Genomic DNA, 20,395 nt, shown 5'->3' on the forward strand with positions numbered 1-20,395 from the left:
TCTCCTTGTGCCATGTGGGTCTCAGGGACTGGAGTTGAGATTATTGGCCTTTATATGCCAGGCTAGGAGGACATGCTAGTTTCCTCCCTGTCACAGGCTATTGCTGCATTGCTAAGTCTGACTCCATACCAGCTCTCAAAAGCTACCTGCTTGCCATTCCTGCTGACACACAAGGGCATTCTTGTACCCTGAGAACACGTGGTAGCCCTCTGTTCATGTCCTTCTTTCTGCACACTGGTCTTTGCATCTGAGAGCGTATCTTGCTAACATGAATTCCACAGAGTACCCTGTGAATTCTGCCCCATAAGCCTTCGCTGAATGTTAAGTGTCCCTGAGCTAGCTGCTGAGATGCAGAAGTATGCATCCGATAGATCTAGGCTCCCAAGGGGATTAAAATCAGTACCGCTTAGCACATATTTCAGTAGATTACACCGTATCTAGAGAGAGAGAGAGAGAGAGAAAGAGTGTGTGTGTCTGTGTGTTTGTGTGTGAAGATAATGTTGTAATGAATTTTTTTTCTAACCTAATTTCTCCATTAGACAAGCAGCTTTTAATTAATATGAATTAAAAACACCACACAGAATATAAAATGGGAAGAACAGAATCTTAACAATTGAGACTGTGCTGGTATTGCCTATGCTTAAGGATATTCAGAGTCTAATTTTTTTCCTTTAAAATGTGTTTGTAAAGTTCCCTTTATTCACTTATTGTATGTGTGCTATGGTGTGCATATGGAGGTCTAAGGACAACTTCTGGGAGTCAGTTCTTTCTCCCCACTGTGTGGTGAGGCCTGGAAAGGGAACGCAGGCCGTCTAGCTTGGTGGCCACCATCTTTCCCTGCTAAGCCCTCTAACTCAAGCTCTAAACTGTAATATAACCTAAAAAGGCACATTAATTTTTTAAAAGGGACTGTGAAGCTCTTTGCTATTTATTGACTTAATATTTATTTAAAACTCTTGGTAGCACATGCTCTCACAAATCTGAGGCAGGAGGATCATGCATCTGACACCAACCTGGGCTAAACCTGAGATCCTTTTTCAAAAGACAGACAAGAAAGAGCTTTCAAAATGTCTAATGGAACTCCCAGGGAACGATCCCTCATGTCTGTATTACAGTGTTTAGCACAGCTCAAAAATCCAGGGTTCTAAAATTAAATACTGATTAAAAACGAAAACAAAAACAAAAACACACCCAACCCTTGTTACAAACTACAGAAATGATATTATCTGGTGTTCCTTCCAGAATCTAAGTGACAACCTAAGCAATCATTCTGGAAGCATAGGATTCTGGGAGATTTAGAAAAAGCCCATGCAAGTCTCATTTCCTGAACAGAGCTGAGGAACCGCAGATGCTAGGAGGTAAAGCATGCTATTATTAGCCTTTCATGCCAACATAGCAAAACCCAGCTTCAGAGAACTGTCCATGCACATTTTATGCTGGGATCCTCTCTCATCGGCTGCACAATACAAGCCCTCTTTACTAACAATGGTTTTCATGGAATTGGTACCAGGAAATAAACAAAGGAAATGCTTTCTCCCTCCCTAGGAAGCTGGCACCGGAGTCTTACCTGGTGCAGTCCCACTCTCGCTCTGCAGCAGCGTTCCTGTCACTTGTGCGTTGTTGTTTGGGTTTGCTCCAGGTGCTGTGCAGGGAGGAGGCCCTGCCCCACCCCCGAGGAGCATGCAGGACGGTGGAGGGGGCTGCCCACGTTTTAGTAACACTTTGTGGTCCTGCTGGCAACGGAATCGCGGCGGCACCTCCCGAGGCATGTAGCGGGCGGCGCTTGGCGGTTGTCCGTTCGGCACTGCCACCCTTTTGGCATTGTTGCCACCATTGACTGGTGGCGATGGAGAGCTGCCAATTGGGCTGGCGGCCGTTGGTTGGCTTAAACTTGGTTTCGTCACTTCGGGCACTGAAAAACAGGAGTTGGTAAAGTCTTTTAAATTCAATACCCTTTTCTAAAATTTGTTTTAAAGAAAACTTACACAAGACCATTCAAACAAGAAAAATCTTTTCACTCAGTTCTCCAGGGACAGCCTTTTCAAAGTCCTGCCAGGATGCTCACTTCACTATGGCAAGCGTGGTAGTGGCAAGTGACAGTAATAACTAATCAAAGATAGCACATTCTATTAATTAAACAACCTATAACTTCCCAAAATCCTGAAGGTACAAACTGTACCTCAGAAGACTTTCTCTTCCTCCAATTTCTGTTTGCTTGTTTGTTTTGTTTTTCGAGACAGGGTGTCTCAGTGTAGCCCTGGCTGTCCTTGAACTCAGAGATTGCCTGCTTCTGACTCCGGAGTGATAAGAGTGCCTCCAATTTCTTAATTTAAAAAATATTATTTATTTATTTACATATACTTTTCTATTCTGTGTGCACACATGCTACAGCAAGCATGTGGAGGCCATAGGACAAGCTAAGGGACGTGGTTCTTTCTATCATATGGCTCCTAGGGCTGAAACTTAGGCTGTCAGCCTTGGCAGCAAGTGTCTTTACTCTCTGAGCTACCTTGTAGACAACCATCCTGTTTCTTTGAAGACCTCTGTTAACTTTTTCTGAAGTTCCTGACTAGACAAGAGGAGCATGCTTTGTCCATCCATGTCCTGCAGCATACTGAATTAAGTCTCTACTTATAGACCCCTCTCTGACAAATAACTAAGTCCCACAAGAACAGAAACCATTATTCTTCAGTGTCCTCCCTGTGGGACAGACAGAGTTGGCATCTACAGAGGACGACAGACCTAGAGAATCACAAGGCGCCACCTGGCTTTGGTTCATAGCAACCTGGATGCAAAGGCTTATCCGACTGTTTACATAACAGAAACATTAGAAATTTTTTAGCTTTTATTCCTAAAAGATCTGTGTTAGCGCTTTCACTGATACAAAATGTCAAACAACATAGAAATGTGCACAGTGACCTTGAAATTACTACATCCTGCTGGACCTGTTGGCTTCCACCTCCATTTTGTCTACAGGTTCCCAGCTCTGCACCTCCTGGCTTCGTCCCAGCAATAGACCACCACTCTGTACTTCTTTTTATTTTAAAAACTCAGTACTTCTGCTTGAATAATAGTTTTGAGTACTTTCCTTAAAAAAAAAAAATCACCCACTCCTTCCAAGAAAATCTGCCCAGCACACAGAGGCTGATGGTACTGCAGAGATTATCTGAGGCCCAAGTCCCTGCCAACTAGCTCAGTAGCAGTATTGCTTTGACTGCTGAAATGATGCTGGGCAAGCATGTTGCCATTTAATTGCCTCCTTTATGAGGAGAGAGATACATCATCAGAAAACAGGGGCCCAGACTAGTCACCGCTGGACATTACTGAATACTGTGAGTGACAGGAGAAAAGAACAGTTGGCTGAATAAGTTCCAGGCAATTCATATGTCTATTCTTGGCCAATCACAAGGTAGTACTGGCCTCCCAGTAAAAGGGTGGTGGCTGTGATGTGATGAGCAGAATGAAACTTAAGCCAGTCATTGTCTAATATTAACATAGTGCCCTCTGCAGACGATGGACAAATAACTGGTAATATTTCTGAAATATTCCATGTTCCTCATTGCTCTTATGAGAATAAAGCTGGGTGGGTTCTTCCCAGCTAGTTTATGAGGCTGCCCTTCTACAAATGGGTTAGCATCTCTAAGTTAACTAGCTTGGCCACATGCCTCATGTTCTTAAATAAGACAATGACAGAGCAGCCTAAGGTGAGTAAGGGTCTGACTAACTTTATAGCACACCCAGTTGCAGCAGTGCTGTACACTGTACAAGAATCCTTGTACAACCCTCCTGAGGTATTTTCTATCAATCATATCAAAGACAGGATGGATATGATGAGAACACAGCTTCACTCCCTTTCCTGATATGTGCTGTCTCTGGATCTCAGATGCTGAAAATTCTAGGACCTGGTTAGAAAATCTAACTGTAGTGGAAGGTCTGGCCAGATTCTTCTTCATTTTTTTCTTTATTACAGTTCTCTATGGACTTTAAACAAGCAAGAGACAGTAAGATGGCTAAGTGGTTAGAGATACTTTGAACCAAGCCTAAAATCCCTGGAGCCCACATGCTGGAACGAGATGACTCCTGTAAGTTGTCCTCTGAGCGAACTTTCACACAATAAATAAACGTCAATGTAACACACTTTCAAAGGAAGCAGGACTCTTGACATTTTCTGGACAGAAAGCAGCTGTTAGGAGCAGACACATTTTTATAGACCTTTCAAGTTCAAAGTTAAGACATCAGAATACACGTCTGGAAATGTCAGACAGAACCTTCCAGGCCTAGGTGTGCTGTTTTTCAGGCCTCTTCTAGGTGTTAATGACTTGTAGGTGAAGCACAAATAGTTCTAAAATGAGCTACTCTAGCCAACAAACGATGCTTTTTGGTTCAGAAGCCTCAAGGTCTCAGTTTCTTTGCCATAGAAACCTATGTATGTTTTAGGGAGCGATGTGGCTGCCTGGCTCTGAACTCTAGGCTCAATCTCACCACCACCACCACCACCACCACCACCACCACCACCACCACCACCAAGTCTATGCTTTTCAAAAACTCAGTCTGTTTCACAGGAGACAAAAACCCTGTAAAATACCGGTATCCTATTTTCTAATTTCTCCTCATGCACCTTTAAAAACTATACATTCTATTGACTCAGTCTTTCCCTTTCCCACTCCTTAAACATTCTCTTATTTTACAGTTTCAACTTCTAATTGTCTTCATCTCCGAAAGCCCTGGCAAGGTACCTTTTTTCTCCCCTGGGGAAAAGTGTTCTTCAAGAAATGTTTGATTGTGGAATTCTTGTCCCATCTGGGTTTCTCTACCCTTCCCCCAACTCTTCAACAAGATTCCTTGAGCTTCACCTAAGGTTTGGCCATGAGTCCCAGCATCTGCTTCAATCCACCGCTGGACAGAGCCTCTCAGAGGACAGTTATGCTAGGCTCCTGTCATGTGTACCTTTCTGGGTCTGAGTTACCTCACTCAGGATGATCTTTTCTAGTTCTATCCTGATTGGGGGGGGGGGGGAGATAACTCAACACTGGTTGTACAGTTTGGACTCTCACCAGCAATAGAGGAATGTTTTGGGACCCAGAAGGGACAAGAACTTCACAAGAAGAGCAACAGTCAACTGACCTAGGCCCATGTGGGCTCACAGAGACTGAACCACCAACCAAAGAGCAAGCATGGACTGGACCTAGGCCCCCTACACATATGCAGCTGATGATGGGCACCGTGGTCTTCATGAGTCCCCTAGCAATTGGAGCAGGGCCTTTCTCTGACATGGGCGAAGCTGCCTACTTTGGATCACTTTCTCCTAGCTGGGCTGCCTCTCTGGCCTCAGTGGAAGAGGATGCGCTTAGTCCTGGTGGCTCCTTTTTTCTGAGAAGGGGAAGGAGGAATGGGAGAAGAGGAGGGAGTGGGCTGTTATTGGGATGTAGGGTGAATAAATTAATTAATTAATGAGAAAAAAGAGAAATGTTTGATTGACAAGCTTCTGAATTACGTATTTGTGCAACAAACCAAACTACTGCACAGAACCATCGCAAGCTACCTCTTCCTTCATGTTAATGAGAAAACACACACACACCCAAAAAACAAACTTCATCTAGAAATGTTTGTAAAAAGGCTAGGAATGTAGTTCTGTGGTGAGCAAGAGGCTCTAGAATCAATCCCCAGTACTATAAAAACAAAACTAAAGTGAAAACTCAACAAACAGTTAAAGCCATAGAAAATACACTATTTTAAGTTAACAATTTAAAATCTCAAAGACTGACCCCTGCACAGGCGACCCCACCCACCCACCGCCTCTACGTCTTCACCTCCCACTCACACACACTGGCTCCTGCACCCAGTGTCTCCCTCCTTCAGTTACCAAAGTCTTCACTGCCAGCCTAGAGGGCACCTGGCACTTGTCATGCCTGCAGCTCCTGACTACTGGTTCTTCTGAGATTTACTCTGGCTAGATCTTCAATTCTTCCTCATTTTCCTCTGGGGTCCTCCATACTGTGGAGCAAGGGTTAAACAGTAGATGTTTAGGGGCTGGAGAGATGGCTCAGCAGTTAAGAGCACTGGCAGCTCTTCCAGAAGATCATGGTTCTCCCAGCACCCACATGGCAGCTCACAATTGTGTATAACTCCAGTTCCAGGGATCTGACACCCTCACACAGATATGCATGCAGGCAAAACACCAATGCACATAAAAATGAAATAGCTGGGAGTGGTGGCGCACACCTTTAATCCCAGCACTTGAGAGGCAGAGGCAGGTAGATCACTGAGAGTTCGCGGCCAGCGTGGTCTACAAATCAAGTCCAGGAAGCCAAGGCTACACAGAGAAACCCTGTCTCGAAAAACAAAACAAAACCAAAAAAAAACCAAAAAAAAAACAAACAAAAAACAAACAAAACAAAACAAAAAAACCAAACCAAAACAAAAAATCATTAAAAAAAAAAAACCAAAAACCAAAAACCACAACCCAGTATATGTTTATCTCTCATTGGGCATAAAGTTTTGGCTTCAACAAGTCAGTTGTTTACTAGAAAGGTGAAAGCAGACATTGAAAGTGGCTGTGCTTCGGGCCGGGCGTGGTGGCGCACGCCTTTAATCCCAGCACTTGGGAGGCAGAGGCAGGCGGATCGCTGTGAGTTCGAGGCCAGCCTGGTCCACAAAGTGAGTCCAGGACAGCCAAGGCTACACAGAGAGACTCTGTCTCGAAAAACCAAAAAAAAAAAAAAAAAAAAAAAAAAAGAAAGTGGCTGTGCTTCAGCAAGACCTTGTTCAAGGACAGTGAAATGGGAATTTTATACTCTCACAGATACTATTCTTTGAAACAATTGAAAAAATATAAAGAACTCTTTTTGCTCAAAGGCAGTATAAAAATAAGTAGGAGAGCTGGGCGACGGTGGTGCACGCCTTTAATCCAAGCATAGGCAGAGGCAGGCGGATCTGTGAGTTGGAGGCCAGTCTGGTCTACATAGAGAATTCCAGGACAGTCAGGGTACACAGAGAAAAACCCTGTCTCAAAAAACTATCCCAAACAAATAGCAGCAACAACACAAATAAAGTAGCAGGTTAGATCTGGCTTCTAGGACCAGCAACAGCCCCTGCTTTTAAACATCTTTTTGATTACAATTCCAAAATAGTAGCTAGTTTGGCCATTAGTGCCAAATGCACGTACATGTTCTCTCTCTCTCCTCTCTCTCTCCTCTCTCTCTCTCTCTCTCTCTCTCTCTCTCTCTCTCTCTCTCTCTTCTCTCCCTCTCCCTCTCTGTCTCTCTCTCTCCCTCAGGGCTTTATTCTGCAGTTTTACTCAGACCACCTTCTCGCCTTAGTTACCACGCCTAGCACTGAGTTTACATCTAAGTTTTTTTAAAATTACATTTATTTATTAGCGTATATGTGTGGGCACATACAGGCCACCACTGTGTGAGTGTGGCAGCTGGAGGGCAACTTGCAGTAGTCATTGGTTTCCATCTACCTATAACAAACAGGAGGGCCCTGCCTACTTCTCACAGTGAGTTACTTGAGAACAGAGGTGTTAATTATCACTATAATTGTTGGTCAAACCATTATCTCCAACTTAGGTCTCTCTTATTCTTCCCCTTCCCCTCAAACTCCCCTGCCCTGTGCTCCTAGCATAGTGAAGTCATCGCCAAACTTGTGCTCCAGCCTAGGTGTTTAGGACTCAGTCTGTCCTCAGCCGGAACACAAGCCATTCCCCAGGCACAGAGATGAACTCTCCTTCCTTCCTCTTCGCCACCACTATTGCACCCAAGCGCTGTCCATTCTCGTTCCCTCGTCAGAGTGCCCGTTTTATCATATCTTAGAGACAGCTAGTTTCTTCTCTAGCTTCCTATTTATTTATATGTGCAAAGTACTGATGTGTGGGAGGTAATACAGGTGTGTACATGCCACAAAACATGTGCAGAGGTCAGAGGACAACTTCTTCTGAGAGTTTGTTTTCTCTCTCCACCATGGACCTAGGGATCAAACCCTGGTCATTAGGCTTGAATGGCACTGTTTCATCTTGCCAGCCCTAGGTCCACTTCCAACCAAATACTCCCACCTACTAAACGCAGAAGTACCTCTCAGTGTGGGGGCCTGCAGACAGTTAAAATTATCTGACCATATTCATGCACTCACTATAACATGCTTCTCGGAATAAATTCAGAAGCCAATCTAGTAAAACGATGCACAATCCCAGATATACTGACAGGAAATGCTCTCCCTCAGATGTGCACCAATGGGCTATGGGGCTCTGAACTGGTCCATTGTGCTGGAAGTTTTCCCTTTTTGACTCAGCCTTGGTACTTCTGGGGTCAAAAATAAACCTCACTGGAAAAAAAAAATACAAAGCAGATATTTACAGTGGACATGTTCAATTCTAGTCACCAGAGCCCTACATCAAGTGCCCCGTTAGGAAGACACAGGAGCTACACAGCTCCATATATTTAAGCCTGTCTTTGGTGGGCATGACTCAAGCTGTAAAGAGTCCACAGAAGTTTCCCCTTCCATTCTGATGTCTGCTACAGACCTGCAATCCCCACCCTGGATACTTTTTAGCAGCTAAAGGTTGTTAGCTTTTAGAAACCCAGCAACTCATTCCACACTAACAGCTCTCATTAAGACAACCATCACCCTATAGCATCCTTTAACAAGGCTAATTCTGCCATTAGGTAGTTTGTGTAATTGGGCTTTTAACTCCAGCCTTACCCTTTCCCTGTTAAATTTCACCTAGTTAAATCTGATCTATTGCAGGATTTTGGGAACTGTTTTGCTTCTGTCTAAAATCCACAAAAGAGAATGTAAACTTTTGCTTAAGTGCTTTTTCTTCCCTTCAGCTGAGCAGTAGGACGGCCAGCCTCCATGTCCTCAGAGAACTTGTAACTGAAATCCTTGTCCTACTCTCCTCTCTGGAATTCTCCCCGCACTGTTTCTAATGTGGAAGAGAAAGGATACTGCTTTTCTGAAACACAGAAAAATCTTACTTCAGTCCTTGTACAACCCAAGACATGGCACCAACACAGTCTTTTCTTTTTTCTCGGCTGGGGAAAGAGTAGATTCACAGTTAAGGGGAGATCGCTTAAGGAGGATAACTATTGTTGGGGAGAGGAACAGGAACCAGAAATGTCAGCTCAGGGAGACGTATGAGGTGGAGAGTGTCCAACAAAGACTTGACCATGAAACAGAATAAACCTGTCAAGTCTGGTGAATCTGACACATCTTTAAAGAAAAAAAATTGTGTGTGTGTGTGTGTTGTGTGTGTGTGTGTGTGTGTGTGTGTGTGTGTGTGTGTGTGTGTGCTTTTTCATTGTGTCTTGTCTTCTCCCTGGTTCTAACAACTAAATCCCTTGGAAACCCGAGCTAGGCCCTCAGCTCCTTTAGGACTATCTGACTTGATCTTCGGTGAGGGAGAGTGAGGAGACAGGAAGTGCACTTCATCTACAGTGTAGGCATGAAAAAGACCCAAGCAGACAGAAGTGCGCAGGAAGCAAAGCTTCATTTTTTAAGAATTTGGCAGAAGAAAGAACAATCTGCGTGAGGACAGACCTGGCATTAATTTCTGAGAGAATGCCTAATAAACTTTGTTTGCTGATGGAGACACCACTGATCATACAGAACAGAGGCAGATGCTGGCCCAAGTGGCCAGGCTTAGGAACTCAAGCCTGGCTTGTCAAGAAAACACCAATTTTCTCATTTGAAGTCCACCCCAAAAGTCCTTTAATTAGCCAGCAGTACATGCCTGTAATCCCAGTCCTCAGAAGGCAGAGGCAAGAGGGTTACTGCAAAGTCAAGGGCAGCTTCGTCAACACCATGAGGTTCAGATTAACTATAGCTATACAGTGAGATTTCTGTCTCTCTCTCAGACACAAAAGTCCTATAAAGAGTTAGTTTCTCACGTCCATTCGCACAGTATAAATAAGCTTAGAAAAAAAATGCATGTTTGAGGAATTTTTCTAAAAGAAAGCCTACTTATGGGTTGGGAACTGGCTGAATTGGACAAGGGGAGAACACTATCCTCCCATCAATTAAGATAATTATAACAACAGTTTCTTACAGCTTACTTTTTAAATCACTACAAAGTCACAGGACACAGTCTTTTTTTTAAATGCCTTTGATTAGAAATACAATACATTAATTTGTAATTACTTGAGAATTTACTTTTCATAATTATGTTTCCTGAGAAAGCTATCTTAGACAAAGCATCCATGAAGACTTACCACCTTCACTGACTTTCCATCACTGAATGACACACCGTAGCCTGTCAGTATTCAAACCAACCAGATCAAACCAAACAATCCAAACCATCTGATCTTTAAAGGGACTCACATCAAGTCCAAATCTCTATTATCCTTATCTGATTTTTTTTCTTTTGAAATCCAGGGCAATGTTGTTCATCTCATGGGCCTCATGGACACTGCATGTGCATCTATAGGCGCTCCAGCCTGGGCTTCTGTATTCTGACAACTTGGTGTACCCTTAACTGAGAACCACAAAGTTTAAGTGCTCAAAAATAAGCACCAGCTCAAGAAACTCCCATCCCCTACTCTAGGGCCTGCTAACCCAAATAACGCTACAAAGCTAGAACCAGAAAGGAGAAAAGAACCACAGAAAAGGACAGACTATTAGACTGAGAGTGACCTAAGAGTCACTTGACTCTGTTTGCAACATGTAAGTTTTTAAAGTGGAGGTAACCTGGCATCTTTTAAAAAGCACAGCCTCGGGCTCTGGTTCAGGAGACCGTGAATACTCTGGATGTGACCGAGCACCATGGGCAGTGCTCTCTGTAGCTCCCATCTGAAACTAGGAGGGGGTAGTCTGTCATGTCCTACTAAAAGTTCTGCAAGAGTTCAGTTCAAAATCATGATTCACACACTTTTAAAACAAAGCATTTACTCTTTTTCTTCCTAAAAGTGTAAGGCCAACTAGAAACATGACTTGAGCTCCTTCGGCTTGTCATTATGCTCTGCAAACAGCCCACCTTAATCACTGTGTGCCCACACTCTTCTTGCAGGCTGCGTCACCGGCACTGTGAAATCTAAACACAAAAAGAGGATGAAAACCTTACCTTTGGTTTTTTGTTCCGTGACCTGCAAAATAAATAACAGACAGAAGTGAATAAAATTTGCATTTTAATTCATTACTGTATTGTAAGACCATTTTAATTTTATTATACACAGTACCCTGGGCTTAGCTGAAATCCAAAAGAGCTGAGAGTCAATTTGGACATCTTTCTAGAGATGTTTAGCCACACTCACACAACTCAGGGTTAGGAGGAAATTTAAATTTAAAAAAGCAAAAACAAAAACAAAAACAAAAAAATATTCCATTGACTAAATGATATAGGCCCTGTATTGGGACTATTGTTAGCCATTTTGATTGCTCTAATTTTAGAAAATCAAACAGCTGTGTCAAGAAACTAAATTTGCCATTAATACTAAAAGATTCCCCACTGAGTATGAACTCAAATACTTTAGAGCTCAAACCTAAAAGGCCTGAAGGGTTCATTGTGAAACCAGGAATTTTGGTTGCAAAGATCTGAAGCCAAGCCTGTGTGATCTCAGTTATCCATCTGTCTGGTAGAGACACAATCATCTCTCCTGGGAGGGTTTTTATTAAGGGTAAAATCAGACAGCCATGCCAATGGTCAATTGATATCTGCTGTCATCAAAGTTATACCATAAAGCAGAACAGTAAGACTGAATTGTACAAAATTTGAATAAAGTTTTATGAGTGCTTTCTTAAAAATTCTTCTTCAGGTAGTAAGGAAGATTCTATGAAAAGCCCTAAAAGGATGGGTGGCTAAATAAAGTAAAGGGCTTTGGGGATGGGATTGGAAATCTTTAGAAGCGAGAAGGAAATTGCTTCTAATAGTGCTTGGGGTGGGGGAGCACAGCAACAACACAGGGACCCTCATCATATACTTCCTGTAAAAATCATCATCATCATCATCATCATCATCATCATCATCATCATCATCCACCAAAAAAGAAAAACATCCCAAAGCAGTAAGCCAGAATCCTAGCCTTGGATGCACTACATTGTTAAGATCATAAGAAATTCTGACCCACGTTTCCAAACTGTCAGTCTGCTAAAGCATATTTACACTGACTGTGTAAGATGAGTTATTAAAAATGCAAAGCCCCCAATACCAAGGGACCACAGAGGAAGAGGGGCAGAAAGACGGTAAGAGCTAAAAGACATGAGGACCAAAACAGTTCCAGACCTGACAGAAGCAATGCACTCATGAATTCACTGCAAATAGAAAAGACCTGCACAAAATCAACCCAGTTAGCAATCCAGCGTGGAGGACTGAGGTGTCCTGAGACCCCACCCTGAGCAGAGGACCTATACACAGCTGCTGGCATCTGAGGCTGAGAGGCTTTCTTTAAGGGTGAGGCCTGTGGAACATCTTTACTGGGCTTAGTAGTAAACAATCCCACACCCTTGACAATATGAGCAGCACAAACGGCATTCAATGGAGAAGCAGCTATTGGGAGGTAGTAGTGGTGGGGTAGATCTGGGAGGGGTTGGAGGAGGAATGGGAAGAGTATGGGAAGAGTAAGTATAGTCAAAATATTTATTGTGCTTTATGTATCAAATTCTCTAAAGCAATAAAAATATATTTAGAAAATATGGTGGATGATAAGCTCATATAAAGGTAAGTGTATTTTTATTTAGGCACAGTTTTACATACTTTCAATATGTTAACCAAAATTTAATTAAATGGAGCCAGGCATGGTGGTGCATGCTGGTAATCCCAGCTCTCAGGGAGGCAGAGGTCGGTTGATCGCTGTGAGTTTGAAGCCAGTCTGGTCTACAACTTGAGTCCAGGACAGCCAAGACTACACAAAGAAACCCTGTCTGGAAAACACAAAAACAAAGAAAGAAAGGGAAAAAAAAACCCAAAATGTTATTAAATGAACAGTTAACTAATTAAAAAATGTACGCCACAACCTTTTAAAAAAGACATTTGTGACTAGTAATCATTCTGGATTACTGTAGTTTGTGAAAGCATGGTGGCCTTTGGAGGGTACATCCTGTAGCTGACCAGCCCTCAAAACACATCCTAGCACACCCAGACTCTGAATGTGACCTAAACCATCTATTCTTGGGATTCGCTAGAGTGCTTCGTACGTCTCTGCATTAAAGGGCAGGCTAACTGTACTCTGCTGTAATCTGCGGAAGTGTCTTAAAATGAACCTGCTCCCTACTACTAATTGCTACAGAGCTCAATTCTAGTGAAACACCCTTGTACATTTTCTATAATCCCCAATTATCCAAGAACGAATGGGTTTGCTCTATATACCAATTCCTGATGGCAATTTAGGTTTTATTCCATTGTAACTATTTCTTGGAATGCCATTTTAAAGAGCAGTTGTACAGAAGTCAATGCTTTCCCCAGTTGTAAGCAATAAGTCTAAATCATGCTGAATATGTCTCATAATGTGGGTGCTGTTAAAACAGCCAGTTCTCAGACGGTGTAAAGCTGGACAGTTAGAGCCTATGTCCTGCCAACATTACACAATGCTCCTTTTGCAGTGTCAGCCTAATGAATGAATGGGGTCCTTCTTTACACCTCTCTCGTGAATGGGAATTTAACATGGTTTACTCAGGGATGGTTCTGGAAAGAGCAAACTGCCACTGAACACAGTGGAAAGGAGCTTATGTTTAATTTCTGTGTGGAAGAAATTTAATTTTAGCCCTAAATGAAAGTCAATGTTTTAATAAAATTACACTGGCATCATTCATTCTTTTCTGGATCCAGTGCTAAGGACTGAACCCAGAACACTCTTCTACCAACTCAACCCACCCACCACCATTCATTCTTTTTTTTTAGTTTGTTTTGTTTTACAAGACAGAGTTTCTTGGGGGCGGGAGAGATGGCTCAGTAGTTAAGAGCACTGCCTGCTCGTCCAAAGGACCCGGGTTCAATTCCCAGTACCCACATGGCAGCTCACAACTTTTTGTAATTCCAAGATCTGACACCCTCACACCAACACACATAAATTAAAATTAAATAAGTAAAAAAAAAAAAAAAAAAAAAAAAAAAAAGACAGGGTTTCTCTGTATAGCCCTGGTTGTCCTGGACTTGCTTTGTAGACCAGGTTGGCCTTGAACTCAGAGATCTGCCTGCCTCTGCCTCCCAAGTGCTGGGATTAAAGGTGTGCGCCACCACATCCGGCCCATCATTCATTCTTGATAATTCACTTACTAAACAAACACTCCGAGCAACTACTGGGTACCAGACACATGGATGCTGTTCATACAGTATAACTATAACTTCAAGAAATTTATATCCAGTTTAAAGGGGAAGACAGACATTAAGAGGTGGTTAGAAAATAAGGAAAACAATAAAGCCATGGAAGCTGACTAATGGCCACAGAACAAAACTTCTGGTACAGTCTCTAAAATCCTTTCCACCAGAGCATATTGAATGCTTTCTAGCTGTCTTTACAATAATGCTGGGGCCATTAAGACAATCACAGGGAAAGCTTTGTGCTTCTTCCTTAATTTTGCTAAATTGAAATTTAATTCTAAAATTATAGAGTGGCTTTGCATAACAAAATATCCAAGACAAAGTGCCAGCCTGTATCAGCCTAGACTTTGTTAGCTGGTCTAGAATGTTTCTGAAAAAGTATGTCTCTCTCCTTTCTTCTCTCTCCCTCCCTCCCTGCCCCTCTTCTTCCTCTTCCTGTTCTTCTTCTCCCCTCCCCCCACCCCGCCCACCAGTCCCCCTGTATCCCTGGCTGACCTGAACTTTGAATCCTCTTGCCAAGAATTGGGCTATAGACAGGAATCTTCATGCCCAACAAAAATGACTGAATTTTTTATTAGTCATAATTAATCCCTTAAAAATATAAGGTTACTGTCCTCTTTGTCATTACTTCTTACTCAGTCTTCATAGGAGAGTCGCACATACAGGTCTAGATGTATAAACTACATACTTTGCATAAATAATCCCAATTTACTCTCTAATGTAGGCACATTCTCCTTTATTTCAAATAAATTTTTTACTTGTAGAATATACACATTTGATTTGAGACATTAACATGCCAATGTTATATAAAAATACAAACATATATTTACATTATATTGATATATAAATATACATTGAGATATATGGGTATGTGTGATGTGTGTGTGTGTGTGTGTGTGTGTGTATTAATTACTGAGTCAGGGTTTCTTTGTGTGTATCCCTGGTTGTCCTTGAACTCACAGAGATCTACCTTCCATTGCCTCCCTAGTGACATTAGTATTTTTAATACAACAAGCAGTTGTCTATGTTAAGAACAAAGATGGGATATATATTGTCTAAAACAATCACTCTCTACTTGTCATCTAGTCAGTAACCCCTGCCCAAGCAAGACCCTTGGAGACCCCTATTAACCTCATTCCTATAGACGGTGAAACCTGTGTTCCAATTTAGTAGATGGCATATGTGAGTGGCTGAAGGGAAAAGTTCTCTCTCAGTTCACTTGAGATTTTGGGGTGGGGGTATTAGCAAGGCATAGGTCAGGAGCTCAAAGGCTACAGGGCAACAAGGCCAACATGCACGTCTCTCAGCCTCACTGCAGGGAAGGTGAAGGACCAAAGGCCCATCTCTCTCCCCCATCTGTGAGAACGTTTTATGTAGCCCACTTGGCACAGGATTCATTACACAGCTGAAGAACACCTTGAATTTCCTGTTATTCTGCCTCCACCTCCCAAATGGTGGGATTGCAGGTGTACATGAGCACAACAGGCTCATCATCTGTTTTCGATTTATACTCTTTATTTAATAATTGTAGGCACTTCTGGTAGGCTGTGTTTGGAAGCAAGTACTCTGACGACATGAAGACACGATAAAAGATGCACCACTATCAATGTGACAGAAACACCTTTCAAAGCCGACAAATTTTAAAATCATACAGCAGTCGGATACAGCACTAAATAACAACTGACTGTGCCTTTTAATTAGGTCATAAAGAATAAATTACTTGCATACATTTAACATAGCAGGGTAATCTGCAGCCCAATTCAGAAAGCATTTCCAAGATTTTTCAAATGCTGGCCCTTACAAATGACCTATTTAAATATTACTTCAAATAATGAAACTATAGGGCATGCATATTCAGTAATGTTGGGGGAAATCTGTGGTGTGGCCCTTCTGCTTCATGTTAGGTCTGACGGCCTTTACTGTTCTGTGTGAACAGTTCTTTTTGAACCCCTAACAGTTTATACCTCCATGAATTTAGCTTTAAAACCAGTACCACAGCAAGATCCTCAAGCTAATTGACTTGCAATGAGGCCCTGCTTCCCAAATCTCCATGTAAACCATACAAGATCTGGTGAGCAAATCTTGTCTCCAGGAGAAGCAACACAGCAACCCTCCAGAGTCAGAGCCCAAGTTACACGTTACTAATGGTGGAGCAGGGAAAAGAAGCCTGGCCCGGCAGGGGCGAGGCCTGTGTGGTGGGAAGAAACAATGCTCTGAGGCAAAGGGCTGTGCTGTCGGGCATCCTAACTACTCTCTGTTTGCAGTATCTCTATCAGGCAAACATTTTAACCGGAACCTGACAGCTGTCAGCTCCGTCTTTTCATTTAGTATCTCTTTTCCCCTCCAAGCACATTCCTCAAAACTGCAATGTTCTATCCCTAGGGCAATATGCAAGATACCATTTGTTTAATCATATTTGAGACAGGGTCATACTATGCAGCTCAAGCTGGTCTAGAACTAGCTATGTAACGTGGGATAACCTCAAACTGAGTATCTGCCTGCCTCCCAAGCGGTGGGACTACAGACATGTGACTCCATGCTTTGCCTACTAGAACCTGTCTGAGGGCAGTTTACTGATGCGATAATTAAAAAGCAAACTTTCCCATGGGTAGGCAAAAAAACCCAAACCAAACCACCACCACCAAAAACCAAATGGGCATAATTGAGCAAATTTTTAAAAAATTGTCTATAAACTTGGGAGAGAAGATGGACGGTAAATTGTGATTCAGATAGTGAAACACAGCACAAGTTAATACTTTCTTAATATTGTTTACTAATGTTTTCATACAATAATCTGTTACACTATTTATCATCTACTGTATGTATAAGCCACAAACGTTTTTCTACTTTCAAATTTTCAAACTTTCAAATAAACTAATGTCCCAGGCAGCATTACAATGTCAGGTATTCAAGTAACACAGTCACTTATGGATGGCCAGCAAATACATAAACCCAAGTGCTCAATTTACCTTCTGGGTGGCTTCTTTTTTCTTTTTATCCTCTTTCTTCCTTTTCTTGTCTTCCATTAACTGTTCTTCCCTTTCTTGCTCCTTCTCTCTGTAAAAAGAAGTAGCACACCAGAAAGGTTATTTACGTATAGTCACACCCCACTTCACAGTACTAATACCTTACTTATACCAAAAGCATACATAAAATTCATGACCTTTAGATATTTCCACATTGTGGCTTGCCATCCCTTTCCATAATGTGTGTTATATCAGGCTTGGGTTCAGAGATGCCTGCCTGGAAGCATTTCTACACTGTATACACATACTCCCAGGGTTAATGGAATTCTTTTTTTGTTTGTTTTTCAAGACAGGGTTTCTCTGTGTAGCCTTAGCTGCCCTGGACTTGCGTTGTAGACCAGACTGGCCTCAAACTCAAAGAAATCTGCCTGCCTCTGCCTCCAGAGTGCTAGGAGTACAGGTGTGCGCCACCATGCCCGGCTAGTAACAGGTTTTGAATAAAATTATAGTTGGATTCTAGTAATATTTAAAACAAGTAATACAGATATGTTAATTCAGTTGTGGCTTAGATATTTTTATCATAATTTAGGTGCCTGCCCATCTCTTTGGAATAATGAACATATAAACTTCTATATTTTTCAAATATACTTACTAATACCATGCTGTACATATTTACTACATGTGTGTGCATATGTAAGTCAGAGGTGGACCTTGTGTTTCTTCTTCCATCACTGCACCTTTTTCCTTTTTTTAAACTTTCATTTTATTTTAGGGGTATGGGTGTCTTGCCTGTTTTTGTGTGCCTGGTGCCTGAGGAAGCCAGAAGAGGGCATTGCACTGCGTCTTTAAAACAGGAGTTCCAGATGGCTGTGAGCCATCGTGTGAGTGCTAGGAATTGACTTGGGCCCTCTGAAAGAGCAGCAAGTGCTCTTAACCACTGAGCAATTCTTCTCCTCCACCTGATTTTTTTTTTTAAACTGAACCTAGAACTCAGTGTTTCTAGTAAACAGAGTGGCTGGCAAGCCCCAGGGATCTACCTGCCCCTGATCCCTAACCCTCTGCCCTAGAGCTGTGTTTACAGGTGTGTCCCACTGCTTGGACTTAAAACAATAACAACCAACAGCTGGGGATCAACTGCAGGTCCTCATGCTTGCACAGCAAGCACTACGCTTGGCTAGCCATCTCTCCAACCAAGGGAGTGCACTCAGAGTCCTAGAAACCAAAGTGTTCTCTGTTGGTCGAGTTCACAGTTGCATCTACTTTCTATAAATACAGATTAAGTCAATTGATCTGCTCCACTTACTAGCATAAAACCAATAAACACTAATAGACCTCCAGTTGAGGAATTGTGCTGAACCTTAAAATTATACAATTTCTATTACAAATACAAAGTAACTCCAAAACGTAACATTTATTCTAATCTCAATAACTTTTGTTCTACATATCTACTGAGAAACAAGGCCAACTCACCAAGAGTATGACCTCATCTAGAGGGTTCCCACGAGGAAACAAGGCCCAGCTTACCGAGCCTTAGAATGGGAAGCATTCAGAGGCCCAGCTCCTAGTTCCCCAGGGCAGGGAAAAGACACAACCTATGGCAGTTAGGATTTTAGGTAATAAAGCATTAGCTCATGGCTTCACAGACATCATCTAGAATATGACCAAGATAAAAAAGATTAAAGAGACAATTAAGGAACTAACAGGTTGGCAAATGGCAAAACCCACAAAAATGGTTCCAGAAGGACAAGTCTGGGGAAGAAGGCATGTCTAGTCAAACACACTCAGCCTACACAAAGGAGACAGAGAGGGAGAACTAAAGTGGGCACTCATCATAAATAGGTAATCAAGGCCAGTGGTGGTGGTGCACACCTTTAATCCCAGCACTTGGGAGACAGAGGCAGGCTGATCTTTGTCAATTCAGGGCCAGCTGGTCTACAAAGTGAGTCCAGGACAGCCATGGCTGTTACACAGAGAAACTCCGTCTCAAAAAACAAAAAACCAAACCAACCAACCAACAACCAAACAAAACCCCAAAATATAAGTAACAAGAATTTTCTACACCAGGCATGGCAGTGAGCAGCCTTGCATGTGGGATGCTTTGGGAAGCAGAACCAGCACTGTTGAGTTACAAGCTAGCCCTGGCTACATAGTAACATTCTGTTAAAACACCAAGAACACAACAGCCCAAACCAAACCAAACCAAAAACCCAAGCCCCAATATTAAAACAAAACAACAAACAAAAAAGTTATTTGCTCTTCTGTTAAACTGTCACTGAATCCACAGACACAAATATCAGACTTTCTATGATACTCCTGGGCATAAACAGGCAAAAGCTTTATATGCAAAACTCAAACTTCAAATGTAGCTTTCATGTGAAAAGACAGTAAAAGGCTAACTCTTCTTGAGCGCCCACAGGTCCAATGTTGACCATGTAAAGAGATTGGGTACAATCCCCATTAGAGATGGCTTTAGGGGTGATGTGCTTCCTTTTGTCAAGCAGAAGGAGAAAATTCTTGTCCCTATAACTCGGCTCCCAGATTTTATACTGAAACTGGTTACAGAAAAAGCAGCTCTAAAGTCTGGATATCTCCTGTTTAAGTATTTGGTGCTTTGAAAAAGCAGGCTGTCATTTTTCTCCTAAGTCTAAAATTAAATTTATATTCAAAATGCTCCACTAAAAAAAAAACATACATTTTTAATCAGATACATTCTCAAAAAACAACTAATCTTTTTCAAATTCTTTTCCTATGAACAGGTAATTAAGGGAAAGAAAATAAAATTCATGCTCACTAGAAAGACATTTATTTCCAAAGCAAATATTTTTCAAAGCTTTCTAGGAGACAAGCTTTGCTTTCTCCCTGATTTTTTTCTTTTCCTTTATGCTTCGTTTTTAAACAACATCTTGGTAGAATTTAAGTCATCTCTTACCTTTCATTTTCTTAGAGAAAAATTTACCTTGCCAAACTGTACTTAAAAGTCTGCCACTGACTTGCTTGAACCAAACAGTGTGGAACTTGCCTGCCTCTTAATTCAAGTGTTTCCTATCTAGGCTGCAATAAGATATAATTTGGAGAGCTCTAAAAGATCGCTGTGCTGACTTGGAGCCCAAGCAGAGTAAGGATGTCCACTGTGGTGACAATGGGAAAGCACCTGCAGACAGAAGGGTGCAGGGAAAAAGGG

At 42.1% G+C, this 20,395-nt stretch overlaps 1 protein-coding gene across 9 annotated transcripts in view; it reads right to left on the reverse strand.

Annotated features, from left to right (window-relative positions):
• The window catches only part of TNRC6B (trinucleotide repeat containing adaptor 6B), a 243,235-nt gene that overhangs the window by 63,209 nt on the left and 159,631 nt on the right, over positions 1-20,395 (reverse strand). For 7 of the 9 annotated variants that reach the window (XM_084748324.1, XM_084748323.1, XM_084748330.1 and 4 more), the window contains 3 exons: positions 17,218-17,305; positions 11,057-11,078; positions 1,568-1,912 (listed from right to left, as the gene is read on the reverse strand). In XM_084748324.1, coding sequence (XP_084604450.1) covers positions 1,568-1,912; positions 11,057-11,078; positions 17,218-17,305 — 455 coding nt within the window. Of the gene's footprint in view, positions 1-1,567; positions 1,913-8,975; positions 9,033-11,056; positions 11,079-17,194; positions 17,306-20,395 lie in introns of those variants that run through there. The other 2 variants (XM_084748328.1, XM_084748329.1) reach the window with 2 other exon arrangements.

This window comes from Acomys minous, assembly GCF_964271855.1.
Source record: "Acomys minous genome assembly, chromosome: 12".
Taxonomy (NCBI): domain Eukaryota; kingdom Metazoa; phylum Chordata; class Mammalia; order Rodentia; family Muridae; genus Acomys; species Acomys minous.